Here is a 14619-nt window from a genome sequence, read left to right as displayed (position 1 = left end):
TCAACGAGGCCGATGCTAGCGGCGGATGGGTATTTGTTGTACGAGATGATGTCGGTGATGTACTGTTGTCTGTTGCAAGCTCGCATTTTACATGCATAAGACCCCCTACATACTACATACAGAAGCGGAACTGCAGAAACATGCCTACAAGCCGTGACAATGATCCAAGACTTTGGCATCAATCAGATTGCAGTCGAGACACATGTGTTGCTACTGGTCCAAGCTATCAACATCAGTGAACATGATCTAGCTCCTAATGGTGGCGCCGCCTGAGACGAAGCTGGGTGGTGTCAGGTGGGAGACGCCCCTTCCACTCTCCTATTTGCACAAGGACATGCCCGCCTTTTATTTACGTATATGTTCACACATGCACGTGAAACTGATCAGGACATTCCTAAAACCAATCAGATGCAAGCAGAATGATTTGGTAACTTGTTTCTCCCGGTAATTGTAAGCTGCTACAACATCTCCAACACTAAAAGAGGAAACTCTCAGCAGGAAACGATTCATCCAGAGGTAACATACATCAACATGGAAAGCAAGAACACTAGCACTCATTGAAGCTTGATCAGAAATGCAAGCTTCTTTGGTTTTCTTTCATACATATACAGAAACCTTCATTCTTCTAACCGGCTAGATATGGAGCTGATTAATTAGATCGATATGAGTACCTACAAACACAGGAACAAGTACATAGTTATGTTGATTTTGCAATGAAATAGAAGATAGAACCAATCAACTTGAAGTAGCATTCCCCCACTTGTTCATTAGAATCATTCATCTTGTTGGATGCAGCACAAGAAGCGACGAATTAGGTAGTAAAATTCCCCCATTTGCAGGCTCTTCATGAGGACGCCACGCTCGTTCACCAGGAGGGTCTCCAGAAGAGTGGACCAGAATCCCATCATGCCCGAATGTGCCTGCCACACAGAATGCGCTGAAAAAAATTAATTGACAGCAATTGAAATCCATTACGGCCACTGCACATGCATAAAAAAGATTAGGCTAAGAAGCAAAGACAATAGCATCATATATACTGATAGGTGCATATAAACACAGAGACATTGTTTATAACCTAGATGAGGCAGTGTTTATAACCTAGATGATTGACCTGCCGATAAGCGGAAACATAAAGTTGAATATCATGCTCAGAGAATGCGTATAAAAAGTTTAACTTCAAGATGAAAAACACAATAGCATGGACTTTCATACTTCAGCGTGTAATTTTTTTTGCAGAATAACTGCTATAATGCTTTTACAAAATAGAGCTTACCTAAAAGAAAAAAAATATTGCTCAGAGGCTGAGGTAGGGATTCCTTCAGGCCACATTGGTATGACTACATAAACAGCAAATCATTCGCCAGCTCTAATCTTGGTTGCAATTTTGAGGGCCAATTCCTTTGGTATTAGATTGTCCGCACCTGCAGCTTCCCAATGGATCAAAAATCCAGTTTGTGTAAATCATGTGATAACATTGAACATCAATGTTCAATTTACACAATAGTACCGTTAGCAACAAAGGCATGAATGAAACAGAAACATTGTGCCCTACCTATCAAAAGTAGAAAGAGCAAAATAAACCCATGTTCTCCATGCAATGTGGCCTATCAAATAAACGAACGAAGAGAAAGATAAATCCATGCTCTCCCTGCATTCCGTAGTGCGTGTTTTGCTCTGTTTTACCAGCTTAAGAATATGCAGGCAAATGTGGAAGTGAAGCTATGCCTAACAATCATTATTCCAAGTTAAAACCAGCAATAGACTCCTTACCGTAGTTAAAGAAACGTTGTTAGGCACTTGCCTAGGTGTGCTTAAACGCTGGGCGTTGGCACGCTGGCATAATGCCGCTTTGGCCCTAGATGCTCAAAAAGGCGACCAGTAAGAAATCAGCCTTCTCCGTCAATCTCCCTGGCAAGGATTTGACCTCCCTAATAAGGATTTGACCACTCGAACGAGAAATCGATCGATTCCGTCAAGGGGTTGAGATTCTCCAGCGTGAAATCGAGCAAGGAAGAGGGAGAGAGGCAGTGCGAGGAGGATCCCTATAAATTTTGTCGACTGTGCACACACGGCAGATTTTAATAAGAGAAGAATAGGATAGACGGGCCAGTGCTTTAATGAGCTAGGTCAGTCCATCTTACTTATTTCTTCACACCGGGTATGATGGAATTGCCGTCGACATCTTGATGCGAGATTGATAGCGATGGTGGCACCTACAGGAAGAACACATCAGGATTACACATTAGAAGGAACATGTACAGAACTGAGAGAAGTTCTGGTTGATAAATAGAGGTAAATAGTGAGACCATTTTTAAACAATTTGCTGCTTTATATGAAGTCCAAGTTATCAATTCACTAATGTTATTGGTAAGTAAAGATGTTCATTTACGCCTAAAATGTAAAGATATTCGTGTTCAAAGATCCCACTTAGTTGTTGCAAAATAGCTTTCATTTAGGGATACTTACGGGAAAAAAATTGCACGTATGCCTAGACAAAAATATTATCATACTGCAATAACATTGCTATCAAATAATGATGATTGTAGCGGAAAACATATCAGATGAACTTGTTGAAAACCTTTAGCTCAGCCACCTAAAACCATGTTGTATTGAGTGAGTTATAATGAGTCATAAACAATACTCCCTCCGTAAACTAATATAAGAGCGTTTAGAATACTAAAATAGTGATCTAAACGCTCTTATATTATTAATTTACAGAGGGAGTATTAAATATACACATAATACAAGAAACAAGACTAGGAGACATATGGGGAATTATTGCAAAGGCTCGTCAACAGCTTACATGCAAAACCGATATATCTGTAAACATGGACATAACTGAATTTTGGGTTGGGAAGCATTTGAATTTCAGTATAGTTTTGTCCTTGCAAAAACAAAAACCTCTAATTTCTCAACAATTCATATGATTGATAAGAACCAGAAAACAAAGTGGCTCCCATATGACAGTCTCGTCAACTGCATATCCTATTTTGTAAAGTAAACATACATGTGCTATTTTTTCCAAACAAATGTCGTCTTTGCATACAGGGGTGTTACTGTGTATAAGTAGATGCAGGACAACAGCCAAGCTGACAAACATGAATTAACATGTATGATGGGATTGGATTGAGTGAGCGAAAATAAAATGGATCACAAGAAATCAAATGTTTAAGCTTAAAAAACATATTTTCTATAGCTGTCCTCTGCAGCCTGATTGGATTAGAAAACATAAGAGAGTTAGCTTTAAGTCAATAAATGTCCTTAGCTGCAAGACCTGCTAAGAATAAATCATGGCATTCAAGCTTCCACATAATATGTGCTTATAGATTCAAACAACTCACCACTGTCACATTGCCACAGTCCCCAATGCAATATTCTCAGGTAAGCAAGTTCCCATTACTTCCATATCTTCTGAAAAATATGTCTATTCCATATCTTCTGAAGAATATGTGTACATTTGACCAAAATGAATTATGAAGTACACTCACACAAGCACAAGCTCTCTATTGATGCCATGTACAGCTGTAGGCACCGATATGTATCAGATTTACATATGATGGTAACATGCAGAGTCAAGTTATAATTTCATTTCTTTAAGTATTTGGATTATGCTAATACAGTGGTACATGCAGATTCTAAATTACAAGATCCGCAGAGAGTAGGTGTAGGAACACTTGAAACAAATAGTAATGGGAGTAAAACAAGGACTACACTATGTATATTCTTGCAAGCATTGATGGAAAACAACTGATGACATGGTACGACCCACGTGAGCATCAGATTGATCCAGAATTCCAGATCAACATTAACACATACATGGATGGATCAAGATGAAATTGTGAAGTATCCCTCCCTACCCTTGTTGGATTGATTGATTTGGAATGAACAGAACTGATTGTGCACTAGATGAATAGTACAATCCAGCTGCTGGTAGCCTGGTGCCTCAGTGGGACGGGGTGGAGACAAAGTGCCCGGCAAACATGACGGAGAATCAGATTACCTGGAGAAACGGCAGCAAATGAATGCTTCATGTCTCTCCTCCCCTGCTTGGCCTCCTCCCTTGTTCCCCATCCTCCTCTTTTTCTGATGGTCCTCCCGTCACCGCCACGCATGTTCCCTTCCCATCACCACCAACGAAAACCGCATCCCCGTCGACCAAGGGATCAAGAAATCTGTAGCGCCACTAACTTTTCCAATTGGACTTCCCCTGCCGCTTCCTTGCTCCTCTCTGCCGCTATGTCCTGGCCGGGAGACGACGTCTCACCTCACCGGTGACGGCTCGCCCGTAGACGAGAGAAAAGGGGCGGCGGTGGCGCTGGTCGGGATGGAGCAGGGCGAGAGAAGAAGCAGCGGAGAAACGGCCGTCCTCTGATGGGCAGCGCTAGAGAAGCGATGGGGGCGGGGGCGACGACGGCGGCAACCGTTGGGGTGGAAAGTGAGAGAGGGAGAGAAAAAGAATCGTTCCGTGCGAGGGATGACCTACCAGCATTTTTTCTTTCTGTGCGAGTGTTGCACAGTAACACAACGATACGTGCCTTCCGCAACTGTTAATGGGATGTATGTATTTTAGAGAGATTAAGTCTATTGCTATGCTGCTTTTTTTTTGAACTTTATTGCTATGCTGCTCTTTAGTCGCTGTACCATCTCACATTGCCTAACGCTTTGTAATAATGTTGCAAACCTCTAGCGCTGTTTGGGTGGAGGATGGAACATGAGCCCCAAGCCGTATGGCCGGGCGATATCCCTACCTTCGCTCAATGTTTCTTTGCCAGCGATCGTGCTCGGCAAGTTGGTCAATGGAATGAGATTTTCAATTTTTTTTTATAAAAAAAAAAACTCTGTTCTGAGATGAAAAGACTCTGTCATGTCAAAAAAAAAAAAACACGCCGTGCATCACTCATTCACGCGCCTCTCGTCAGACCGACGACCTGCATCAGCAGTTCAGCACCTTCACGGCAGCACGGGTCCGCTACGGATAAACGGTCGCTACTCGCTAGTCGTCCGGTGAAGCCGCGCAAGCAGCTGCCGCCGGGATAAACCGTTTGTTGGCCAGGTCCCTCTATCCGGTTTCACCCCTCAAATTATATCGCCCAAGCAGCCGCGCCGCCGGGCAAAAATGCTCTCGCTGCGGGCGCCGCCCCGTACTCTGTCGCCCTCGCCGTGGCGGAGACGGGGCCGCCTCGACGGTTTCGCCGCGCCGCGTTGTGTCAGCGCCGCGCCACCTGCGACAACCCTAGAGACGGCTACCGCGCGGCCGGCAGGCGTCTCCTTCCCGATTCTGGTACGCCGGCTGCATTTATCATGCCACCACTAACCTGTTCGGCGGAATGCCGCTGAGGCCACTGGTATTCAGTTGTGTGCAATCTCACCTTTATCGCATCAGGCAAACTTTCACGATTGTCTCATCATAAATCGTTTCTTTAGTTATATATATGGCTACTTGATGCACAGTGAGCTATTATTCTTTTCCAGCTCTAAAAAAAATTCCGTTTCTTATCATTATGGTACTGGATTTCGACTTCCCATGCTGGAAAGGAGGCTATTTTCAGCCGTCAAATATTAGTGCAATATTCTTGACAAGCTATATCATTATATTACTGGAATTCGAGTTCCATGGCACTATTTTATTTGAAGGAACCGAATATCAGTGCAACATAAGACATGGTCAATCCTGCTCACTATATCTTATGCCTATAATACCCTATTCCTTTGGAAGGCTAAGGACGGATGAGGAAGTTGATGCAATCATCAAACTAACATAAGCATAGCTGCCAAGATAACGAAAGGAAGTTGAGCTGACCTAACCACATTTGATTTCTTTAGTAATAGATGAGGCCCATGCATAATTCTGTAAAAGATGAACGATGTCCTATTTGGTTCACATTCTACACTGATTTTTTTGTATCCACCTGTAAATAACAGTCTACTTTAGGAGAAAAACAGAAAATATGTTGATCTCATAGTCCAATGTTTTTTTAATCCAAGTTTCAAAACTTTGTAGATGGTAGGCCAATTTGCCAGCCCCTTGCTTGTACATATTAAGGATGACACATGTGTAGTCAACAACAATGATTACAGGTCCAGTCCAACAACTCTGGCTGGATAAGACAAAGGGACTAGAGTTACTGAATTTATACAATTTCCTGCAATGCTTTACTAGAAGATCAATTGAAGTATATTCTCATAGTCATGCTAGACAATTATGTGACAAATTTATTTAGTAGTATTTACTATTTAGTCTTTCATTTGTTCAATTTTGTAGGTGAATGGCTGCACTGGTAAAATGGGGGTATCTGTTGCTGAGGCAGCTACTTCAAGGGGTCTTCACCTAGTTCCTGTTTCATTCAGTAGTAGAGAGAACCTTGACAAAACAATACAAATTGGTGATATAGATGTTGAGATATATGGCCCTTCTGCAAGAGAAGATGTTCTTTCATCTGTCATCGACGAATTCCCAGATGTCATTGTGGTGGACTACACGGCGCCTAATTCTGTGAACTGTACGGTTTTGTCTTGTTATTTTATTTTGCTTTATGACGTCTTATAACTTGCTTGGAATGATTTATCATCGCTGGTAGCTTCTACAATCGTGAAATTACTGCTCCAGAAATTCCTTTTCCAAGCCATTATGTACAAACATGCTTCTATCTGAACTAATATCTGCAGAAATTTCAGCTGCTTGGCTTTTCTTGAAAATTTATTTGCAAGATTTGACGCATATATTTTTTGTTTGGCTTACATTAAGGATTAATCTCAGTTTTATATGGCAAGATACTGTGATAGGAAACTACTTTGATTTGATAGCTTGATTTTTTTAACCTAGAATAACTAAACTAGTAAATTGATTTGGATCTTGTTGAAAGGCTCAGGTTCTTAATCCGTGGGTAGATTTTGCCCCTCCATTGCTCAAGAGATATACAGAAAACAAACTAAAGATGCTTGATTTTTCGGTATCTGTGTTGTTTCCTTTCCCGTCGCCGCCTTCGGTCTGCACTCTTCTGGCTGAAAATACACAATACTCTTGCATTATGCAGCTAATGCCGAGCTCTATTGCAAGCTTGGTGTGCCATTTGTAATGGGCACAACTGGTGGCGATCAGCAGTTACTGTACAAATCAGTGCAAGATTCAAATAACTACGCACTAATATCTCCACAAATGGGCAAACAGGTACGCCGAAAAAGCACTGTCAAATTTAATAAGTAAACTATTATTGTTGCCAAGTTGTTGAAAACACAAACGGCACACATCATTTTTCCTTGTCAGGTTGTTGCATTTCTTGCTGCAATGGAAACAATTGCGGAGCAGTTTCCTGGGGCCTTTTCAGGCTATCGTTTGGAGGTATGGTTCTACCTGAAAATTAGGTTCAGAAAGGAAGTGTCTGACAATGTTAAAAGTCTTTAAGCTTTTACTTCGAGGACCAGTACTTCAATCATTAGTCTACCCTAATATGTTTGAGAGCAACTACTCAGTAATATAAGCTCTTTTGCAAGTTTTCGTATTGTTTGTTTGGTCTGAGACTTTCTAAAAGAAATTAGGCCAAACACATTTCTATTGGCTGACCCTAAACTTCCACGTGTCATTTTGGAGGTCTAAGTGTGAGAATATTTGCAGGTACTGGAATCCCATCAAGCAGGAAAGCTGGACACATCTGGTACAGCTAAAGCTGTAATTGCTTGTTTCGAGAAGTTAGGCGCGGTCTTTGACATGGACCGGGTAAATTCGTATTCTTGTGCTTGAAATTGAATGTATATATTATCCGTATTCTTAAGCAAATAGCAACTTGACCCTCATAATGCGCATCATGACCTTAAACTAGTCATTTTCAAATCCACAGTGAAATTACCATACCATCTTTTTTGGAATTATATCTTTCCTTCAAATATGATTGATCTTCTCTCAAACTTCTCTCTTTCTAAACCTGAGACATTAAAATAGTGATGATAACTACTTCGGTGTTGGATTTTGTTGATATTGCATTACTGCAATCTAGATGAGGAATTATCTTTTCTTTCCACAAAAAAGGTACCATAGTATGTATTACCAATTTGAAAGAAGGGTTGGGTCTTAGTGACTACTCTTGGGAGTTCAGCCAAACTGGTTCCTTGACTGCAGGATAAATTCTGAAAATTGTATGCATGATCACAGCTGCATCTCCTTGTTATATTGTTGGAAAATATTTTAGTACATCAACTGGAGGTTATAAGTCCCAACTCTAGCCTCCTTACTCTTAAATGCTTGATAACTCCTTTTGGGAACAAATACTTGATGACTGAATTTTTTGGAATCATGATGATTGTAGGTTTCTATCTTTGCCTCTTTATTCCTTTGGAGCCGAGTTTATGTTTACCTGTTAGTGTCCTGAAGCTAGGATTGTAGGAGATGCGTTGCGGTGCCTGTTTACTTTCCTCCTATTTTATCGGAAAGACGGATGGGTCTGCTGGTAGACGAGTTCACAAGTCTCATTTCATTTCTCCTCCTACCACCTGGGGAGGGGGGCTGGGAACGGTACAATACTACAGTGAGCTCTTCAGGTGTGCCACTTGCCACCAGCTCACTCGATATAAATGACAGAATGAAAGTCTATGCACAGTAGTACAGTGAGCTCTTCGGGTGTGCCACTTCGGGCGGAGCCTGTTTTCTTCCATGAGAAAGATCCATTAAATTTACGAACTACCAGCCCAATTTTTTTTTCTGTGTACTGATGTCTTTTTTTCTAGCTTGTTACTACTGATTTATGGCATTGGTTTGCTATACAAGTGGTCAATAGACCTGCACAATTTTCTGAAAGTTATGAAACTGGTGTTATATTATGTATTGGTTGTTACCTTCTATGCCAGCAGATGGTTAAGATCAGGGATCCTGAGCAACAGCTTTATATGGTGGGTGTCCCCGAAGAACACATTGAAGGGCATGCATTCCATCTGTACCATCTAACTTCTCCCGATGACAGGTAATTACCACCCTTCTGAAATGTGATGCTTTACATTCAGGTTTGCTGATTGTTCGGTTTTCTCCTGCCAGCGTTTCATTTGAGTTCCAGCACAATGTTTGTGGCCGTTCAATCTACGCCGAAGGGTCAGTTGATGCTGCCGTATTTCTGTATAAGAAGGTTTGTTTATGCTTGCTTCGTACGATTGTTGTAACACGTTTTACTTGCAGTTCTTGTTTCTTATTATCTTACTATTTCTTTCTAATTTAGGTACAATCAATGGATCCTAAGAGAATTTACAACATGATTGATGTCTTGCAAGAAGGCGATATGCGGTGAAGTTAATTGATTACCTCTTAATGGATCTGAGTGAAATTTTGAAACAAATCTTCCCATATCTTGCGGAAACACAGGGGATTGGGAGGGGGTAGTATTTAGTGAGTAGTGTGGACTGTGGAGTACTAGAGTTGATATATGTACTGAACTGCGAATAGTTTAGTCCAGAACCTTAAACTGTACGAACAGAAGTGGGGCAGGACGTCAATATTGTTCATGTGGGTGGTAGCCTGGTTGGTACTCTGCTCCGTTCCATAATGTAAGACGTTTTTTGAAACTAGTGTCAAAAAACGTGACTAATGTAGTGTCAAAAACATCTTACAATAACTGTTAAGCAAGTTTTTCTGGGCATCCCGCTCATTCATCTACCAAAGTTGCATCTCATATGTACCATCAGTGAGAAGGTCAGTGGCAGAAGTCGCCGTACGCATCAAGTGAGAAATAACAGGATGCCAATCATATTTCCAACATACATTACACATTTACACAGTACATCAGAGTGGAACAAACACACATAACAAGCAAGATCGAACTACTCCAGAAATGGAACGCCCTCAACCGAACTAACAATAGTCCTCGCAATCCAGTTCAAAAAAATGAAAAACAATCGTCCTCGCAAACATTATTTTGTGGAAGCAACGTCGCCTGCTACCAGCGAGCAAAGGAGTGAAAAGAACTCGTTCGTGGCTTCAAACAAAAGAGCGAGCAACCTCGCTCCGCCGCGGACAAAACCATCTACGGCTTGCCGCCGCTCTGCTTGGCAGGAGGAAAGAACGGCAGCTTCTTGAGGAACGGGAGCATCTTCTTGAAGAGTTGTGGCTCAGTGACGGCGTCACGCTGGGCCCGGGGGTGGTAGATCGGCGTCGGGGTTGGCGCCGTCGGCGTGTACACCGGCGTCGTTGGCGGCTTGACTGCAGGCGCGAGATCGTGATCGTGATCGTGGCCATGATCGTGATCGTGGTCGTGGTCGTGATCATGGTCGTGGTCGTGGTCATGGTCATGATCGTGCTTGGGAGGGACAGTCACGGGCTTGTGGAAGACGAACAGGTGGTGCTTGTGCAGAGGATGGCACAGGAACGCGGATGCGCACTCAGCTGAAGGTTGGTGCACCTCGCCGGCGAGCGCGACGAAGGTCGTCTGGCCGTCGCGGCCGGGCCGTGCCGCGACGATCTTGGAGGGCTCCTGCCCGGGGCACGGCGCGCCAGACGCGCTGTGGAGCTGCGCGAAGCAGTCCTGCTTCAGCTCGCCGCCGTCCCCGACGAGGCCGACGTCCAGGGGGACGCTGAAGGCGCCGGATTTGTCCACAGGCCCCACGGACTTGCTCTCGTACTCGCCCTTGCCATTCTTACACTTGACAGCAACTTGGAGACCTGACACAAGTAGATAACAAATTGAAAAAGGGCCAATTAGGCTCTGCTTTTCTTTGACGCCGTTGGCAAATTCAGTGTGTCTAAAAGTACTTTTAGAGGGACTGTGGTATCCCCAGCCCATCACGGTTCAAGTTCTGGTGCTCGCATTTATTCATGAATAATTTCAGGATTTTCGGCGATGCGCATTTAGTGGGAGAAGACGTTCCCGTCGACGACGAAGTGCCTACGGTGACTTTGTAAATTTTAAGATGATATGCCGGCTCAGTCTTTCGGAGATGCTCATAGGGGTAGGGTGTGTGCGCGTTCATAGGGTGAGTGTATGCGCGTGTATATGAGCGCTTGCGTATGTACTGTGTTCAAAAAAGTTTACGTACCTTTGAAAGCTGCCTCGGCGTTCATGTTCTTCCTTGTGCAGTCCGAGCACCTGGCCAGGCCGACCACGACCGGCGCCGCCTCGCCGTGCACAGCGTTCGCGAGGCCGATCGCCAGCGCTACGGCGCAAACTCCGAACAGGAACAGCCGTGGTAGGAGCGCCATTGTGGAGCTCAATCTACCACTTGTTCGGAGATGCCAAGGAAGGGAAGCTGTGGATGGATGGATGTGGCCAAGGATGGCATCGTTTATATAGGCGTCAAACACCGACGCGGTTCAATCAACCGGATCGGCCCGTAAGTGAAAAGGTGAAGAACAGCTAAATTCGGCGCCGGCTTTGCAGATTAGCCATTAACGTCGCGTAATGTGATCTCCTTTCCTTCAAATATACTCTCCAGTTCCAACTTTCCTCGTACTGGCCGTTAAATGCTCAAGCGAAGTTTAGTACATAGCACATGGATTGCCCTTTTGCAGGATCAAGTTGTCGACCAGATCAAGGGAGGGTGAATGAAAGATTTTAACAACTTCTTAAAAAAAACACATTTTCGGAAGAAGAAGAAAGTAAACAAAACAAAGCGCAAATACTGAAAAGATGAATAGCTGAACTTAAGCGGTCATTAACTTGTAAGCATGTGAGGCAGACTAGTAAGCTAAAGACAGAAGTACGCATAGGGTTCATCTGACTCCCACCGGCGCCGCCGCCGGTCCGCCTTGTCTCCGGTGGCCCTAGGGCCATGAAGACGTGGTAGACCCCGGCCCTTGCCGGTGGGAGGGACCATGCTCCCTTTTTAGGTGTTTTTATGATTTCGTTTAGGGTTTGTGTCCTACTCACGAAAAGAAGGCGGTGACGCATCTCTGAAGATGGAATAAGCTTCCCCCATCTGATCCCATTCTGGTGATGGGTCTAGCATCGTCGGAGGGCGTGTGGAGGTGTGTCTCCGATAGATCTTGCAGGATTCAGTCAGTACTGGTCTTTGATGGATCTGTTTGTATCCAGTCTTCGTTCGTGCGTCTACAGGTTGGTTCTTTCGATGTATACTTCTCTTCATCGGCAACGGTTGCTGTTCTGGTGCGCTGGTCCTGTAGGGCCTTAGCACGACGACTTTCCAACTGTCTACTACAACAAGTTTGGCCCGGCTCCGGTGAGGGAGGGACGATGACGGTGGCGCATCTTCAACGCGCCCCAGTGCTTGTATTCGTCGCTACTCGCTAGGTGGTCGGACATGGATATAATTTTTGTTATTTTTGTGTTCTTTGTACTACCACGGCATGATGAATAGATCAAGAGTTTTCTAAAAAAAGGCAGAAGTACGTTAGATAGAGAAATAACCAAGTAGCATTACAAAAAAAGTGAAAGTGCATCTAATCCTCAAGGTGGATTTTGATAATTCATGTCTACATATCTCAAAGAACTAAGCATGAAGTTAAGCCGCGGAAAAACATACAATACTGAATAATGTTTCTACAACGATTAGAAAGAAAGGGGAGGGGAAGTTCTTCGAAATAGAGGCGATTATAGAATGTAAAGGCAGTGCGAGGAAATATAACTCGACAAAGACAAAGAGATCTGTTACCCCAGTTCGAACTATTGGCACATTTCTATGTCTGGTTGGAGAGGATGAGCCATAGCTCTGGGAACACTTAGTCCTCGTCTTGTTCTCCATGAGTTAAGTTCCTCGAAACTTGCCCAGTCACTCGAGGTAGATCTTGATTTGATCTTCAGGCCTTCACATACTTGTTCTTCGGCGAATCCACAATCTAGAAGCTCTTGAACAGACGGCTAACCGTCTAGAGGATGCACATCCTCAAGAGTAACAAGCACAAGTTAGGCTTTGATCAAATTATCCGGTGATGCTCGATCACTTTTCGTAATTAGGCTTAGATTATTATGAGGAATGAGTTGCTCATACAACACTTGTAAATTTCTCATGGATCAACCAACCACTTATGGTTGAGTTAGGGTGCTAATTATAGCTATGGGTGGCAACCCAGGGCTTGATATGACCGTTGGAGCTACACGCACAACGACAACACGACACACGACTAACAGTTGAATTTCAAATCAGGGACGTGTGGACTTCAATATAACTTAGCATTTAGACATCCAACGCATCGCCAAAGACGTTTAACTCGGATGTGTTGATAGTAGTGAGACTAAATAACTCGCCTAAAAGGATATTTAAAAGTATTCTCTCTCATAAGAAATAGGTTGGATTGAGTACACATTAAAGATTTCAATCTAACTTTCACTTGAACCCCTCTTAATAGTACGTTTTATCACATGACTCAAATAGAAGCAATAGAGAACTAGTAAACAAAAGTCTACACAGAAGCTTCTAATACTCCACAGGACATTTCGAGTTCTTCAATTGTTCCACAATTTTTATGGGTCATAAGTCTTGGGTTAAACCAAATCCCTGGGGACTTTAACTTGTGTACACTGATGACCCACAAGTATAGGGGATCAATTGTAGCTCTTTCCGATAAGTAAGAGTGTCGAACCCAACGAGGAGCAGAAGGAAATGACAAGTAGTTTTCAGTAAAGTAATGTCTGTAAGTGCTGAAACTGTAAGTAGTGGAGTAGTTTGGTAGCAAGATAATTTGTAACGAGCAAGTAACGATAGTAGTAAAAAATATGCAGCAAGGTAGCCAATCCTTTTGAGGCAAAGGACAGACCAAAACGGTCTCTTATGATAAGCAAAGCGTTCTTGAGGGTACACGGGAATTTCATCTAGTCACTTTCATCATGTTGGTGAAAGTGCGTTAAGTCGACTAGATGGGGGGGGGGTGAATAGGCAATTTTTAATAATTCTTCACTGAGGAATTTCAGGGTGAGGAAATTCCTAAGTCACGAATGACTAGCAGCGGAATACGTACTCAGATGCAAGCATAACAGAACAGAAACACATGCATCATGATGAAATGAAAGCAAGCATAGAGTACAGAAAGCGTAAACACAGGATTAGCAGGCTGAAGACAAACTGACTGAAGAAAATGAACTGAGGAAATTGTGAAAGTCTTCAGTCAAATTCTTCAAATAGTAACGATCAAGTACACAACACGGTAATGAGGAAATGAAAGGGTTGAGGAAATAGAACCGGTTAGCTCGGTGAAGACAATGATTTCGTAGACCAGTTCCAACTACTGTGACAGTTGTACGTCTGGTTGGAGCGGCTAGGTATTTAAACCCGAGGACACACAGTCCTCACCGTATTCTCCTTGAGCTAAGGTCACACAGACCTCGCCCAATCACTCGTGGTAAGTCTTCAGGTGACTTCCAAACCTTCACAAACTCGATCACTCGGTGATCCACAATTTCCTCTTGGATGCTCTAGACCATGACGCCTAACCGTCTGGAAGATGCATAGTCTTCAAAGGTAACAAGCTTCGGATCCACACATGAACAATATCTTCAGTGATGCTCAATCACTTTGGGTTTGTAGGTGTTTGGGTTTGGGTTTTCCTCACTTGATGATTTTCGCTCAAAGTCCTCGGAGGATGGGATGCTCTCAATGACAAGTGTCAGTTTCTCGCGGAGCAGCCAACCAGCTAGTGGTTGTAGGGGACGGATATTTATAGCCTAGGGAGCAGCCCGACATGATAAGACATAA

General features: G+C 43.3%; 2 protein-coding genes and 1 long non-coding RNA gene across 5 annotated transcripts; 1 reads left to right on the top strand and 2 right to left on the bottom strand.

Moving 5' to 3' along the window:
- Nucleotides 1–311: 311 nt before the first annotated feature.
- Nucleotides 312–4563, bottom strand: LOC123100088 (uncharacterized). 3 transcript variants are annotated; one of them, XR_006448351.1, is made up of 5 exons: nt 2142–4563; nt 1771–2058; nt 1274–1421; nt 761–920; nt 312–671 (listed from the first exon to the last, which is right to left on the bottom strand). It is a non-coding gene; the product is annotated as an uncharacterized lncRNA (long non-coding RNA). The 3 variants fall into 3 exon arrangements; XR_006448350.1 differs by having other exon boundaries at nt 1274–2058; nt 2142–2213; nt 4001–4561; XR_006448349.1 differs by having other exon boundaries at nt 1274–2058.
- A 366-nt stretch (nt 4564–4929) lies between these two features.
- Nucleotides 4930–9494, top strand: LOC123098079 (probable 4-hydroxy-tetrahydrodipicolinate reductase 2, chloroplastic). Its single transcript, XM_044519954.1, has 8 exons — nt 4930–5281; nt 6263–6500; nt 7035–7168; nt 7265–7339; nt 7613–7714; nt 8842–8951; nt 9023–9110; nt 9201–9494. The coding sequence occupies exons 1-8, from the start codon at nt 5117–5119 to the stop codon at nt 9267–9269; spliced, it is 981 nt and encodes a 326-aa protein (XP_044375889.1). The 5' UTR covers nt 4930–5116; the 3' UTR covers nt 9270–9494.
- A 207-nt stretch (nt 9495–9701) lies between these two features.
- LOC123098080 (proline-rich protein 2) lies at nt 9702–11233 on the bottom strand. The gene is made up of 2 exons (XM_044519955.1): nt 11011–11233; nt 9702–10636 (listed from the first exon to the last, which is right to left on the bottom strand). The coding sequence occupies exons 1-2, from the start codon at nt 11171–11173 to the stop codon at nt 10002–10004; spliced, it is 798 nt and encodes a 265-aa protein (XP_044375890.1). The 5' UTR covers nt 11174–11233; the 3' UTR covers nt 9702–10001.
- Nucleotides 11234–14619: the final 3386 nt, after the last annotated feature.

The sequence above is a fragment of the Triticum aestivum genome, chromosome 4D (assembly GCF_018294505.1).
Source record: "Triticum aestivum cultivar Chinese Spring chromosome 4D, IWGSC CS RefSeq v2.1, whole genome shotgun sequence".
Taxonomy (NCBI): domain Eukaryota; kingdom Viridiplantae; phylum Streptophyta; class Magnoliopsida; order Poales; family Poaceae; genus Triticum; species Triticum aestivum.
The sequence above is the reverse complement of the archived record's forward strand: the minus strand, read 5'-3'. Positions and strand labels throughout refer to the sequence as shown.

Bases quoted from the DNA above. Each gene is read 5' to 3' on its own strand.
- LOC123098080 (XM_044519955.1), bottom strand. From the start codon at position 11,173: ATGGCGCTCCTACCACGGCTGTTCCTGTTCGGAGTTTGCGCCGTAGCG. The intron at 10,637-11,010 runs GTACGTAAACTT...TACTTGTGTCAG, and splicing joins CGCCGAGGCAGCTTTCAAAG to GTCTCCAAGTTGCTGTCAAG.
- LOC123098079 (XM_044519954.1), top strand. From the start codon at position 5,117: ATGCTCTCGCTGCGGGCGCCGCCCCGTACTCTGTCGCCCTCGCCGTGG. The intron at 5,282-6,262 runs GTACGCCGGCTG...TCAATTTTGTAG, and splicing joins GCGTCTCCTTCCCGATTCTG to GTGAATGGCTGCACTGGTAA. The intron at 9,111-9,200 runs GTTTGTTTATGC...TTTCTAATTTAG, and splicing joins CCGTATTTCTGTATAAGAAG to GTACAATCAATGGATCCTAA.